The 15,631-nt window shown below is 39.5% G+C and overlaps 1 protein-coding gene across 3 annotated transcripts in view; it reads left to right on the top strand.

The window, feature by feature from the left end:
• sall1a (spalt-like transcription factor 1a) overlaps positions 1 to 15,631 on the top strand; it is a 244,029-nt gene that overhangs the window by 220,397 nt on the left and 8,001 nt on the right. Inside the window, exon 1 of one of the 3 annotated variants that reach the window (XM_061222669.1) lies at positions 2,864 to 2,882. The exons of 1 other annotated variant lie outside the window; for it this stretch is intronic. Coding sequence is in view for 1 of the 2 variants with exons in the window: in XM_061222668.1 (XP_061078652.1) it covers positions 10,434 to 10,506 (73 nt within the window). In the remaining variant the exon portion in view is untranslated. Of the gene's footprint in view, positions 1 to 2,863; positions 2,883 to 10,228; positions 10,507 to 15,631 lie in introns of those variants that run through there. One more of the 3 variants, XM_061222668.1, reaches the window with a different exon arrangement.

Raw genomic sequence — 15,631 nt, 5'->3', positions numbered from 1 at the left:
TCATTGGATATTAATGCTGCAGATGATTTGGCTGAGCTATGAATGAAGGGGCTGTATTAAAGCAAACTGTATTCATTAAGAATGACTTGATGTCTGCCCCCGCTCTGTAGTAAGCCCCTCTTTCAGATAAGCCATTAAGGGCAGCACAATCAGACATATACGTTTCACTCAATATGCAGGGTATCCACCGTGCCACTCTGCAATTCCTCTGCTCTCACAGAGTGACTTGGGGACAGGGACCACTTAGATTGGGCTGAACATCCAGGATCCCATTTTCATGTGTTTGGCATAAGTGAAGGTAAAAGCCTGAACACTCTCAATATGAGTTTAACACACGTAATATTTCTGTTTGTTGTGTGTGCTATATTGCAAAAATGAAGAAGTACTTACGGTTCGGTCTTAATTATAGTGGAGGCAAACTGTGCGAAACTGCGAGTTAAAATCAAAGCAGATGAATAAAATGTTTTTTAAGGACGATAATAATAAAGCTGTCATTATTTTAAAGAACTGCAAGGAAGGAAACTTGGCTGGTTTGAGATGTGCTTTGGATTGTGTTCAAGTACAATAAAATGGTATGTTTAGGCTGGGCAGGTAAAATAATACATTGAACATAATATCACTCAGTAAGCAATAAGCATCAGAAATGTGTGTTTGTTTAGAGGAACCACAAAAGAAACCTTGAGAGACTTCATCAATACGGTTTTTATTTATTGCTCAGACTTTCAATAACTCATTTTATTCAGGGAACAAGCTGTCAGTAAGTACATAGCGTGCTCAACAACCCCTCTCCCATTTATACTTTGTCACTGCATATTTACAGAAGGCTCTAGTTGGTGGGATTTATAATTCCTAACTCTCAAAGGTGCTTTACACCACTGTGAATACTGAAGTCACCTATCTGTCAAAGACACCCGTTCCAAACACGCATGCACATGCATGCACACGCATGCACACATATGCATGCATGTGCACACACATCAGCAGGCAAACACACATGTATGTGCACACACACACACACACACACACACACACACACACACACACACACACACGTATATACATATGTGCTCATGCACAAACACGCACACACACAGGCACAGGCACGTACACACACACATACATACATGCTCCTGCACAAACATGTACACAAACACGTACACACGCACATGCATGTACACACACACACATACACACACGCACGCACACAGGCACTCACACATACATATATGTACACGCATGCGCTCACACACACACACACACACGTAGGCATGTACACACACACACACACACACATACATACACACACACACGCACACACACGTACGCACACACACACAGGCACGTACACACACACATACATATACATGCGCGCACACACACACACGTAGGCACGTACACACACACATACATATACATGCGCGTGCACACGCACACACACACACACACGTAGGCACGTACACACACACACGCACACACACACAGGCACGTACACACACACACATACATATACATGCGCGCGCACACACACACACACACACACACGTAGGCACGTACACACACACATACATATACATGCGCGTGCACACGCACACACACACACACGTAGGCACGTACACACACACACACACGCACACACACACAGGCACGTACACACACACATACATATACATGCGCGCGCACACACACACACACACACACGTAGGCACGTACACACACACATACATATACATGCGCGTGCACACGCACACACACACACACGTAGGCACGTACACACACACACACACACACGCACACACACACACGTACACACACACACACGCACACCCCCAGAGGGGGGGCTGGGGAGCATGTGACACCTTGGTGGGCCTCTCTTCACATCCCTCTCCCCTGGCTCCAGGGGAGGCAGGGACAAGTGGGAGATCAATAGCTTTGCCTGCCTGCAGCAGCTCCATTTCTCAGGCAGGACACTGATGCTAACTATCAATAGCAATAAGGGGCTGTCTGAGACAGAATTAAAGCGCTGGCTGACCTGTGTGGGTGTCTGTCGGGGCCTGATAAACATCTTGCGTCCAGGATAGCTACAAATAAAACACTTGATATGTTTGAACTTTCCAGAGTTAATTTATTGTGCAGATATTTATTCCTTCTGTTTTACATTGTTGGGTGTTTTTTTATTTGGTTTTTTTTGCCTTGTTTTTATGTTGTTTGTTTACAGAGATCTCTGTTTATCCATTTAATAATTCTGAGTATATTAGTATTGTTTAGGTAGTATAATTTAGCATTATCTCTATCTTTCTCTCTCGTTCAAAAATACATCTGCACTCCCAGGTCTGCCGCAGTGTAAAACCTCTGTATTTACAGCAACATCTAACAACAAAGACCAAGGTTAAGCATCTCTTGTTCCAAATATAATTAATCAAAGTCATACAGAATAATTTGTTTTGAGTGAATATTATGACTCAGTCATTGGCCCTTGATAGCCAAAGCCATTTTGTTGCTCATGTTTCTGAATCCAACAAGTGTGTTTAGCAGAAACACAGGAATGTGAAGATATGGGTTTTGGCTTTGATAGCAAGCTATTCATAAGGAATTCACATTTAAAAATAACCTTTTTCTTGTGACCATTTTCTATATTTAAAATATAGTATTTATAGAGTATTTACTAAAATATGTACGTTGCACAACCTTGGTGCATGGCAAATACCATTGATGTATAGCTTTTGAAATTAAATGTATTGGTTTTTATTTAATTTCATATTTTGCAATATTTGTTCCAGGCTAATCAGAAGCCTGTAAGCCTAAGTGCTTAGAGCCAGTGAATAAACTCAGACACTGCTCTCTGCTATCTCCCTGGGATAAAGAGGACCGGACCAGGTATTCCAGTAAGTAGATTACATTAAATCATGACTTTGTTTGACATTGTAAATAAGTGTAGGCAGGACAACTGAGAAACGATAGGCTATGAGTGATATACTCATTAAACATCAAAAACACAAATTACCACTTCCTGTGAAATTGCACATGCCAACCCCCCCTCCCCTCCCCTCCCCTCCCAAACCCCCCACCCCACCCCCATGCCTATGCCACACTCATTCTGGCCTTAATTCTGTCAGGAGAAGCAAATCTCCCTGTACAAATCGCCCAAGCTTTAAGAGGCAGCCTGTGTAATTAAACCTCCAAGGGACCTCTGGGTATGCATGAATCTACTGTATTACAAACCCCAGACCACAATGTCTCCGTGTGGCCCTTTGTGGTTTGGTAAATGTTGAACTCCCAATCACCTGCCAAAGCCACCTACCTCCCAGCCTGCGTGTGCTTCCCACCTGGCATTAGCGACTGCCTGACTTTCTGGTACCGTGGGGTGCAGCCCTACGTCTCCATGCTGTGCAGAATATCCATTTATTCATGCACACCAGCGGACACCTAGTGCTAGCATCTGACTAGCAGCGCGTAACTCTTGAAGCCAAAAGGTGTAAGAAGCAAAGGCTTTAGACAACGGAAAGAGAACCTTTTAACGTTTTAGTATGTCGGTGGGTGTGTACTGTCGGTAGCGATAATGTGAGGGAAAACATGGGGGACTGGTACTGAGTAACATTGCAGGAAGTCATCGACACACAATAGAGAGGGACACTTACTTGGAGAAGTGCTAACGGGACTGCAGGGAGGACAATGGAAAGGGTCTGATCTCTTAATTAATGGGGACCGCTCTCTGCTTCTGCAGGTACTGCATTTTAATGCGAGTGATTTTTCAAATGCGGCCGTGCTACACGGCAATTTGTTATAACACAGCTGCTACCACTGGCGATGCTGATATTTGATGGCAAACTTTGAGACAGTCTCTGATTTAAATGAGCCAAGAGTTTCCTGTTTCACGTTTGTGTGTGTGTGTGTGTGTGTGTGTGTGTGTGTGTGTGTGTGTGTGTGTGTGCGTGCGTGCGTGCGTGCGTGCGTGCGTGCGTGCGTGCGTGCGTGCGTGCGTGCGTGCGTGCGTGCGTGCGTGCGTGCGTGCGTGCGTGCGTGCGTGCGTGCGTGCGTGCGTGCGTGCGTGTGTGTGCGTGCGAGACTGAGAAAAAGAGAGTGAGAGACCGTTAAAATGCCTATTAACCCCTTAAGTCTCGCCGGCCCAGTTAGGGTTTTTTTTGCATTCGTTCCTTTTTCTGCCTGCAATTTTCAATCACTATGGTAACAGGATATACTGTTGGAAAGCGTTAAAACTCATGGTTATATCTGTATAACATATTTTAACACACCTTTGCTTGAGCACAACAGTTCCTTGTTTTGTAGCATGTGGGTGGTGAAACAAGTGTGCATTTCTCTGCATTTCCGAAATCCACATAATACAGGAAGTAAGGTTATGTCAGTGTCCTTTTCACGAGAAGTGTAAAGCAGACCAAATGCATAACAGTTTCTCATTCTATAAGACTCAGAGAGACGTTGATAGAATGTCCATTGTTTACTTAGAATTTCTCAAAAACAAACTTCTACAAAAGTACTTGTACATAGAAATGCTATTATCTATTATCGTTTTGTATAGGCTCTTGCAATGAGCCCATATACAACCGTCTCTGAACAGTATTTGTAATTTAGTGGCAGAGAAAATGCACCCCACAGTTACCCCCATCCGTGTGTAAGAAATTTCAGTATAACTTCAGCTCATCAAAGAACTGACTAAGGGCATGTTATCGAAGTGATGACTAAAAAGCATTTTAGCTAATGACATTACGTTTCTAACGGTGTATAATTTGTTTGGCTTGCATAAAACCAACACAGCATTTTCTCCTTGGTAACGAAAATGTAGCATTGTTCTATTGCTGTGCTTCGGCAAAAATAATTCTTGACATTTTAGGCCAAAGAAGGTTGACGTTTTGCAACAAAAAATTCTACATTTCCTTTGGAGAGGTTCCAAGGAATCTCTCGTCTGAGTAAATGTTTTTCAGTGATGTGACTATTTTATATTGGTGAGCATCTAAATACATTCAGTATAATCTTCTCAACCTGTTGCTGTCTGAGGGTAGCTGCTAGGAGAGGGCGGATGGGACAGAGATGTAGGAGAGGGTGACAGGCAGGGAGAAGTGAAAACACTTTCTTTCAGGATTAAAAAGTGTTGTATAGTTTAGTACGCAGAATGCAGAATTTTACACCTCATATATAATTTAGTTATATCACCCATAATACCATTTAAATGTCCTTTTTTGGGAAACCTAGACATAGATAAGAAAGTATTTGGTGATATTGTCCTCAAATGGGATTTGTCCAGTGTTGTACCCTGGCTCCATTGTGTTTCTAAGTGTAACAGCTACAATAATCTGTATCCAGTCAAAAACAGAAAATATGAGAAGGAGATTCCAGTGAGAAGAAAAAAATAACTTTCATTGTGTTTGAGCTTCTGTGACTTTGTTACAGTAATTCTGACTCTTGGAAAACAACCCCCAAATGGTTACCTTTCAGAAGAGACCAGGATTATGTTTGTAGTCAAAAGGGTTCAAGAAGAGTAACTATTTTATTTTAAGCTTGTGTCAAGAAAAGTGGCGACACTTAAGGGGTTAATTCACTTAAAATGACACCAGCACTGTGCTTATAATGGACAATATGTAGATTTATGTGAATCTTAAATGTTTTATGAAACATTTTCAATTAACTATAATTCAGTACTTTTCTTAGGATACTTATGTCTCTTCCTGCAAAACATGCAGATGGTATGAAAATATATTTTATTGATGTGCCTGAGGTTTGCCATGACTAAAAATGGAATAATGTTAGTGTACTTTTATTTAACAGGCATGGTAACGATGTTTAAATTAAAAGGTATTTCAGCAGCCATAAAGATGTTGACAACAGTTCCACTTGTGAGACGTCATGCGCTGTAGCCTCCGCTGGACACGTTGACTGAGAGATGCACTTGTCCCGGCGCAGGCTCTGAATGCAGAGCACTCACTAGATTGTATCTGTCAATTGTGCAAAATGTTATTTCCGGTTACATTTTCGAGAACTTTTGCACAGTTTATTTTGATGCGTTGTGTGCAGATATACAATATGCGCAGCGGCTGCTGGGGGGGGGGGGGGCGGGTCATTTCTGTTATTGACACTAATGAGCATTCACTGCTGCCACATCAGTGTAGCTTCACCATTCTGGAAAACACTTTATAGAACACATACTGATCAGAGTATACTACTGTGTCTGGAAATAATCTTATCAGAAAGAAGCCTCAATAAAGGTATGAGTTAAATGGTAGACTATGGATTTGTGGCAATCTTAAAATGATGAAAAGTATCAGGCCCAAAAAGGCCCATGGTAAAATAACATGAACTGGAAGTTTACATGCACAGAACACTGCTAAATGTAAATCCCTTGCTCGTTTCCCCCTTTATTCAAAATGAAAGTCATGTTTAATTTCACCAACTTGGTTTTTCAAGTCATAATTTTGACTAGTAAATATTTTAATGACACTGGCTAACACTTTACTTTTGCTCAGACTGTTTTTTTCTATCTTTTTCCTCTCTCTACAGCACTCTTTATCTCTAACCCTAACGTAGATCATGTGGATAAATGCTGCGCTGCAATAGTCCCAATATCTTCCAACTGTTGGAATGTAAATTACGTCGATAACGCCCAGATGAGTATAATGAGGAGGGCGATGAGCGAATAAAGAACAATTTACACCTGGCACAGTCGGTTGAAAACATTCCCAAAATTTGAAATGGTCTCATAAATACACCAGAAACATTTCCACAATTTACACATGCGTGTACGGTTACGGCAATTACTCACCCATTGGTATCGTTCGTTATCCTATTAATCGTATAAATTAAGTACCTGAGAAAGTTAAGCTCATCTGAATTCGTTTATCATTGCACGGGGGCAAGAAACGAAGTATGCAGGTTGAATAACACGTAACACAGATGCCTCCCATTAGAGCGGGAAAATACTTTCTTAATTAGAATGATCTATACTAACAACAAGGAGATCTGTGGGGTGCAGTATATTTCCCCCTGTCCTTGCCCATATTGCTTATGCGATTCAATTATGCGGTCAAACGGTATGTGTTTCTGTGCGATGATCAATTATTGGCTGTCAGTAATAATAGTGAATGATGCCCACATGCATCCCCTACCCTTCAACCCTGTATTGATTTGCGCTCGGGCGCGAGCTTTGTGCGTACAAGCTTCTGTTACTTTCTCGACAGCAAATAAAAAATAAGAAAGCACTGCAATTCGTCATGAAATATGGAACTGTATTTGTGAATTTACATGTAATCTTAAAAACACCGCTTTGATCGCATTCTTGATTTTTATTGTATCGAAAAAAAATCTTCATTTTCGGGTTTCGTTAGAGTTATGTAACATTATGTAATACCTAATGCATTTTCAAGAATTTCACCGGGTTATCTGTAGTATATTACCAAACATTTGTTTCCACCTCCAATTAATTATCCTTCAAAACAGGGGGTGGGAGGCTGTGTTTGGCTGCTTGTGTTTAACCCCAACCCCCTACCCATTGCTTTGAATCCTAGTCTCATTTTAATTCAGCCCAAAATTTCTTGCTGTTTGTGTCATTCAACCCGTGATTGTTAACACAGTGTAGCCCGACCGTCTGGAGTGAATCTCATTTAAAATGTCTCTCGCTCGACTGGGCTGCAAATCACCCTGTTTACAATCTCACACCAACACTCACATCAATTAACTGACCATTGATTTTCCAGTCCAGGACATTACAATATTGCAGACATTTCTCCTTTACCTCCCTTGGTTTATTACTAATATGATTTTCAAGAAAGACAGAGATTCCTGCTTCTGACTGTTGGCTCCTGCAATTTAGTGAGTTATGCTGCAAGCTATACTGTCCGTGCGTTTCTTTTTACCGCAGGCAATTATTTGCTATTATTTGTATCGATTTAAATTTCTTAGTTTTATTTCGTTTAGTCTTTAATGCCTTAATGTGCTGTTGGTATTTGCAATGGTCACCATGTTATTAAAACTATATAAAAGCTAGTCTTATCATATTCGTATTGCTCATCTGTAATGTGTGTGTGTGTGTGTGTGTGTGTGTGTGTGTGTGTGTGTGTGTGTGTGTAAAATGAATAAAAACAATTTCCCTAAATGTATTAACAAACGCACACTGTAAGTGAATTATTGCCATTCATTGCGTCCAGTAATATATCACTTTCGCCAAAACAAAATAAGCTTGCAAATTATTTTTCTGTCTTTCTCTCATTCTTTCTTTTTTCTTTCATAAATAAATAAATAACAGACGTCCTAAGTAGGTAGCTGATACAAGAAAGGACTAGATCCATCTAGCCTGCAGCTGCTCTTTAAATATTCAGTGAAAAATAATGGCATCCAAGACATCACCTATAGTAACGTTATTATCTTCATTCCTCAAAATCACCCCAACTGATAGCTTCGTTTGTCTTTTCCACATAATAAATCTGTTAACGTGCTGCTACAGTTCCTATAGGGAGTTTTATCCTTAAAACACATTCCAGCTAAAACCTCGTCAATAAGGGACATTCTTTTTCTTTCTTTTTTTGGATGCTAATGATAATGATAATATTATTATTAGTATGAATATTATTATTGTTATGATTGTTAATGTTGTTATGTTATTATTTTGTTTATTATTATTATTATTATTATTATTATTATTATTATTTCTGTTGTTACCCTAACTGTGGTTCATTTGTATTGTATTGTATTGTATTGTATTACATTTGACCAATGGTTGCTAAAATATTATTAGTATTTGAAATAATAAAAATGTATTAGATACACTCAAATTCGAATATTTCATCATCCACCTATTGCACCCACTGGTCTACCAGGAAGCACATCAGCTGAGTGTGTTCGCACCAGTGTTAGTTGCACCGTTTCAACGCTGTTTTAGAAACATTACTATACGTATGCGCCCTTTATTTCCAATTATTGAAACATTGTTGTCATTGTGTTCTAGAATGTATTGCAGAGCAATACAAACCGACCGCAGCTGCGTATATGTCGAATATTTGTTTGAAAACTTCAAATCCTGCTTTCTGACAGCAATATGTTGAATGCCGGAACAAAACTATAATTAGGTATTTGTTTTTTTTTGTTTTGTTTTTTTTGTTCTTGTTACATTTCGAAATATACCCTGAATAAGTTCATGAACTTCTGTAATTCAGGTTCTGCTGAAAAAAAAATGTCACGCCACTGTGTTTTATATATTACAAAAAATTGGTAAATTAAATATTCTCGAAATCTAGACTCCACTGAAGAACAAGTGTTCATTTTAAATCCCCTCTTAATTATCCGCTCGCAACTAATCGCTGTCAACGTTTAATAGCTACACTCCAGCAATATTTACCCATTTATCTAAATTTGGGGGTTATGTATGGGGATTAAATATTTCAATCTAACTGCAAAATACAGTTTGTGAAAACAATGCAAAAACGTATTTACAGATGAGTAAACGGGATATATTTTCAATACTTTGATATTCCCCGGTCTTGTCTTCGGCACTTGCTCGTACACACTACACAGGCACACGCACACACAGACAGCTTGCAGCTCCATCGTCCTATGATAGAATAGACTGGTGACCAATAGAATCATAGATGGGCTGGGCTCTAGATTTCTCACAGTGTTCCATGGGGCCCTTAAAGTTTGTTTGTTCGCGGAATGCGGTGCGAAAACGTGTTAGCTACACAGTACAGCGATAATCAGATGAATCTTATTGGGATATTCGAGACTTTCCCCGGACTTCCGACATTCTAACATCGTAATTAGGCACGAAACTTCTTTAGATCAGCCGACTCAATTTTTCTTTCTGTTGAGCCTAGAGGAAGTAACGTGTAGCGGTAAAGCGGCGTTTGCCATTAAACATCTGAATGACAACGACTCTTAATACAAGCCATGAAAGAAGGATAAGAAAAAGGAGGACACGGCAAACTGTGGCAAAGTAGACGTCTACGGGAGCGCAAGGATTTTTCATCACTGTAGTTAGTTGAATTTATTTAAAACGTGTTGGTTGTGTTAACATTTAATGAACAGGATAGATACAGCGGAGCGCATGGGCACAGGACTCTGTCACATTCCAGTAGTAACTAAGATAAGCTGCGAGCGGCTCCCAGCTGGTTGCTAAGAAGGGTTAAACTGTATCTAAAGGGAGTTGGAAAATCCTGCCTTTCCTTCTCACGGATCAACTCATTGGGTGGGAGCGGAGAGAGAGACAAGAGTCCCCAGCAAATCAGGAGCTAATTGATTAAAGAGACTTCATTTGAATAGGGGGCTGGCGAGGTGCCAATCGCCTTTCAAAGAACCCCTGTATGATTAATCGCAAAGCATTATTGATAATCATAATTATAGCAGGACACATGCGCGGTGGATGGGCTCGATTTCCGTAATTTTGAGCAGATTTTTTAGTCATTTTTTATTCTGCCCTGGCTGATGTGTGAGCCAGCATGTCGCGGAGGAAACAAGCGAAGCCGCAGCATTTCCAATCGGACCCGCATCTGGCCTTATCCGAGCACAATGGTAAGTTGGAGCCGAGCTTTGAATCATAGCGAGTTACCTTGATCCCCGCAAGCCGGAAGCCCGAATCCGGTTGCGACGTCTTTCTGGAGTTTTCTCTCCTCTTTGGGGTTTATAAGCTTGGGGACGACTCCGGATTTCTACTTGTAACTTTTCATTTGCTAGCGCTTGGTTATCGAACAGAACAAACGCGCTGGTTAGAACATTATTTGGGTATCGCCATGTTTATAAGTATTATCTGGCAATTTCTTTGTAGTTTCCGGACTTCGTATCGATGACTTTTGTTGTCTTAGTGTAGACTGTGTATGTATAAAAGGAGATTTGGAAAAGTATCGTGTATGCGCATCCTCCCCACATGCAACATGTTTTGGTCTTCAATGAAAAGCCCGTTCTAGTTTATCGGTAACTCTTAACTGGCAATATTTATTCCATAAACTCCTGGCGCGTAGCTGTGTAATGTAATGAAGGCTATTAATACCATTAGGCTACGGTTTACACACGTTTTTTTACAATCACTTTGTATCATGTTCATATAAAGTAATGGAAGCCAATCGGTCGTTTCTTAAAACTGTTCAGGTAGGCTACTCGTGGGTTTCAGCTTTTGTCCATACGCCTGCTATTGTCGACAGAAGGTTTCCATAAAACTACGAGCCCAACAGTTTTTAACTTATTTGACATGCTCATATTCCGAATTATAAAATACAAGTATTTTAGACTTTGAGTTGGCTTTAGTCTCCATAAGACTTGTAGTTTTCCGTCCAGAACACCTTGTAATTCATCCGTTTTGTACCAAGAAGTTGTGACTGCCCCAGATGCGCTTGCATAATAAAAAAATATGTAAACTGTCCGAGATGGTCACAATGGAAATATAATTGATGAAAACGCACAATTGGATGTTTCTCAGAATAATGGTCACTAAAAAAAGCCAATGAAACCCAAAAAAGTTTTTGTTTTTTTTAAACTTTATTTTACTTAATATAAAGACATGTGAGTGTCATGTAAATGAGATGAATGTCTAGTTACCTTGCGCAAAGGAATCGCATTCTTTAAAAAAAAATCGAGGCCTCCGTTTTGAAAATATATGTAGAAGTCCTGCACGCAGATGGCATATCTCATGAAAACAAAATAGTTTTTCCGTTATGTACTACTGAAAATACTGGCACGAGATTATCTATCAAACAAGCTAAACTATATACATAGCCTTCTCCCAAGTTACTTATTAAACTGACTTTTAATTATTTTTCTGTTGCAGTTTGTTTTGTTTTAAATCATGTCGCGGCCCCATAGCCCCTAAACTTTTTCAAGGATTTATTTTAACTGAATTACTTAACCACTAAGCAAGCAACTAACTGAACTATATAGGCTATATAACATCTTATTGCTGTACGGGCTACTTTTTCGTATGCCAACAAGTTCATTGTTACAGGCCCGACGAATTATTATGTTCCTTATGGAAATTATTTTCACCATCTTTCCAATAGCTACATGCTTACTTTATTTGTACACCCGTCAACATTTTCACCTTACTCTGCCTCCAGAAATACTGATAACGGCCGACTTTTACAGCAAGTGAAAACATACAAAGGAAGAAAATGTACCGTTGCTTTCATTCTGAGAGCGGCAAGATTCTCATAGTTGCGCAATATTTCTAAACAACTGTCCGAACATTTTTCCTGCGATCTTGAAAGAGGGTCTTGTCACCCTTGGTTGACAGAAAAAAACGCATAAACGTTGTGTAAAGTACCCTATGTATTACTTACATTCTTAGAATACTAGTAGTGCGTTTTTTCCGTCTAGTCCTTTGGTGTAGTTGGTCTCCTCACGAAGTTTTTGATAAGGGTCTTTGATGTGGTAAGGTTTCAGTTCTTGGTATCTAAACAAGATCAACTCATTTTCTAGATAATTTAGCCTTTTGATTCGATTTTCCATATTGCTTCCAAATGTATGCCTTGCAGCAGAATCAAAGGCTAAATTGTCGAAATAATTCGATCTGGGATTTGATTATGGCATATCCAACATTTCAGAAAAAGTTCAGAATTGAAAATACTGAAAACGCATGCAAATAAAAAAATAAATAAATACAGGCCTATTTATGTCATCTCTATCATATTTTATTTTCTCTAAATATAGCAATTGAAACATACTACAATAATTGTACTGTTTGTTTGATAAATGGTACTTTCGCCTAAGCTGAACGAATTTGAAGAGACTGTTACTGGTTTATGTTTGTAGTGGTTAGTATAAGAACAGCAAATTGTGTCGTCATGAGGACAGCTGGAGGGGTTTGTCGTTTGCCCACTAGTTGCTGAAATCAGTGTACCGTTCAAAAATAATAGTAGTAGACTACAATCTCACAGGATCTAAACTTATTTCAGTTTTCCAATCAGGACATTCATGTTGTGGTACACAAATCCCACATGCTTAAAAAAAAAAAAAAAAAAAAACCCCAACTAAAATTAAGCATAGTTTTTTATCCATCTAATTGAGGCTTTTGCACATGCAGACAGTTTGCGATAGGTCTACTGGCAGTACTTATTTATAAGTTAATTGAATTTGCTTGGAGAATTCATTATCATTTTCTGTGCTTTCTTAAAGTTGTTTGTCCACCCTTGCAATATGCAGACTTGTAACGTAATGTAATGAAAATAAATGTAAATGTAGCTTGAATGCTCCAACTTATGCTGTCCACAACATTTGTTTGTGTCTGCCTTTATTAACTTTTTTCCAAAAACATTTTTATATTTGCTTAACGGTTTCTAAATAAAAAGGCACTTTTCTCTATTCTGAAAAACCTACGTTCACCCCAGTTTTGCTTGATTGTGTTGCGCACTCTGGATCAATGCAAAACATAGTTTTCCCCTGAAGCATGCATGTTTTTCCATGGCTCTGCAACATTTTTCCTCAAATTCAATAATGTTGTGAATGGCAGCATTTGTCATCTTACTTCAGCAGAAAATTACTGAAATATGGCACGTACTGAGTAAGTTGAAAATGTAATACCTGTAATTCTATCAGTTATCAGTTTAGTGCATGGATACTCAAGCCACTTGTAATCAAATGCACACACACACACACACAAACGCACACATGCGCGCGCACACACACACACACACACTATCGGCTAGAGATGTTCTGATTGGTAAAGCCCTCGAATTTAAAGGGAGATGTGTGTGAGGCAGTGGATGTGTAGGGATGTTGGCATTGGCAGTGGCTGGGAGCTGAGCATATGAAGGGTGTGGTGTGGACAGAGCAGCATAGCCCACAGCCTCTGTCCCTTATCCCCCTACAAGTTGTGGGATGTAGCGCCGAGCCTCCGAGACTGCTGTTTTAACCTTTGTCGGCCTCCCTCCGTGGGAAGGTGAACGGAGTTCAGGCCATGGTGTGTTTTCCTGTACTTGGTTATTGACCCCACGGCTCCAAGCCACAGGCGGCCAACCCAGGGCCTTATCAATGCGGCTGTTATATCGGTCACTCTTGTTCTTCACCTTCAGAGTAACCCACACACACACACACCCGCACACACACACACAGAGGTTGGCATGGTGTTCCACTCACTCTGCTTTACCTTGCAAACAGCAGGATTCAGTTACTTGTCATTTTGCCAATGTTTATACAGCAGGACTTTAGATGTAGCCTTAAGGACATGCTTTCTGTTTTCTTTCCCTCATCTTCTGTTGTTCTTCTTTAAATGTGCCAGTATCGCAGAAGTGGAGAGACGACCGGTCTCTTCCCTGGAAAGTGTAGCTTTAGTGGAACACCATCTAGTGTTCAGCTGGGTGCCTCCACAGAGGTTTAATGTACCGTCTTAGACGACTGGAGGGGGTTGTGTGGTGGGGATACTCTCCTGGAGTCACAAGTGGCTACAAGGGTGCGTCAGCGGCACTGCGAAGTAATGTAGGAATTAAAGTGTTTGTCATTCTTTCCTTCTACTTATACATTTTCCCTTTCTGCTTTTGTTAATGTCTGTGGCTTTATGCGGTCTCATTGCTTGCCTTCCCGGAGGCCTGATAATGTACCATTTTCCACACTATGCTTTGATAATGGAGAGTTTTAACACTGCATGGTTCTTTTCACTTAGTGATATGGTTCTGTGGCGCTGTTGTCGAAGCTAAACCCTCTCAAATGCTGGGAGAGGTTTACTTTTGAACTATAGGTGAACACTACTTTGATCACATTGAAAACATAAGGTAGCATTTACGTTCACAGTATATCCATTGCTTGTGGAATTATAGTTGTCCTATTTTTTCAATTGTTCTTTTTGTTAACAAATTTCTTCATTGGAGTGATTTGTTTTAAAAGAATTTGTGAATATGAATAAAATACGGCTTTGAATATTGCAGCTCATATTATTTCAAACGTTAATATTTGGCATTTATATTATTTCTGTAAAAGTACAATGGATAATATACAGAGTGTTTACTCTGTGTTCGATTGTACATGTGCCTGTTGCTGCATCTCCCTTTTTTATGTGAGTGAAACTGAGTGTGTGTTTCAAGTTCTAAACTGTATAGCTTTTTTTCTTTTTTTAATGTAGTTGCTATGGATTAGAATAGTCTGCACTGATTGTCTTTGCAGAATGCAATAAACCAGTGACATTTTGATAGAGCAATTTTTTTTGCATTTAAGATGGACGGCTTTGGAAAAAATTTTGTTAAGCCTTTTTCATATTTTATTATTATTGACACGGATTATTCAAATTGAAACAAAATATTTTACTATAAAATGTTGTTATGATGTTTGACTACTCACTGTGCTGGGGGGTGAAGGTTAAAAACATGCCGTACAAAGGTGACGACAAGATTAATTGGATTCAGAGTCCTAACTTATGTTCTGCACTTGTTGGACTTATATTGGCTTCTGTCCTTAAATAAATTTGTATGAATACTTGGAAGTTTTTGGTTGCTAGGCATTCATTTCTCGACTTTTTAGCTCTTTACTTTTGGAAAAGTATTTTGCTTGTTAAAGGACTCCAATATGCTACTTTTGCTGTACTATATTTTTTGGATACAGTATAAATTCAAAAGTGTATTATTTTGTGGCAGTTATCCTTACACTGTCCCTCATTGTTCTGAGCCTGAAACAGAATATAATGGTGAAATTCCCTTTGTTCTTACACAGATATAGGTTT

The sequence above is a fragment of the Conger conger genome, chromosome 15, assembly GCF_963514075.1.
Source record: "Conger conger chromosome 15, fConCon1.1, whole genome shotgun sequence".
NCBI lineage: Eukaryota > Metazoa > Chordata > Actinopteri > Anguilliformes > Congridae > Conger > Conger conger.
The sequence above is the reverse complement of the archived record's forward strand: the minus strand, read 5'-3'. Positions and strand labels throughout refer to the sequence as shown.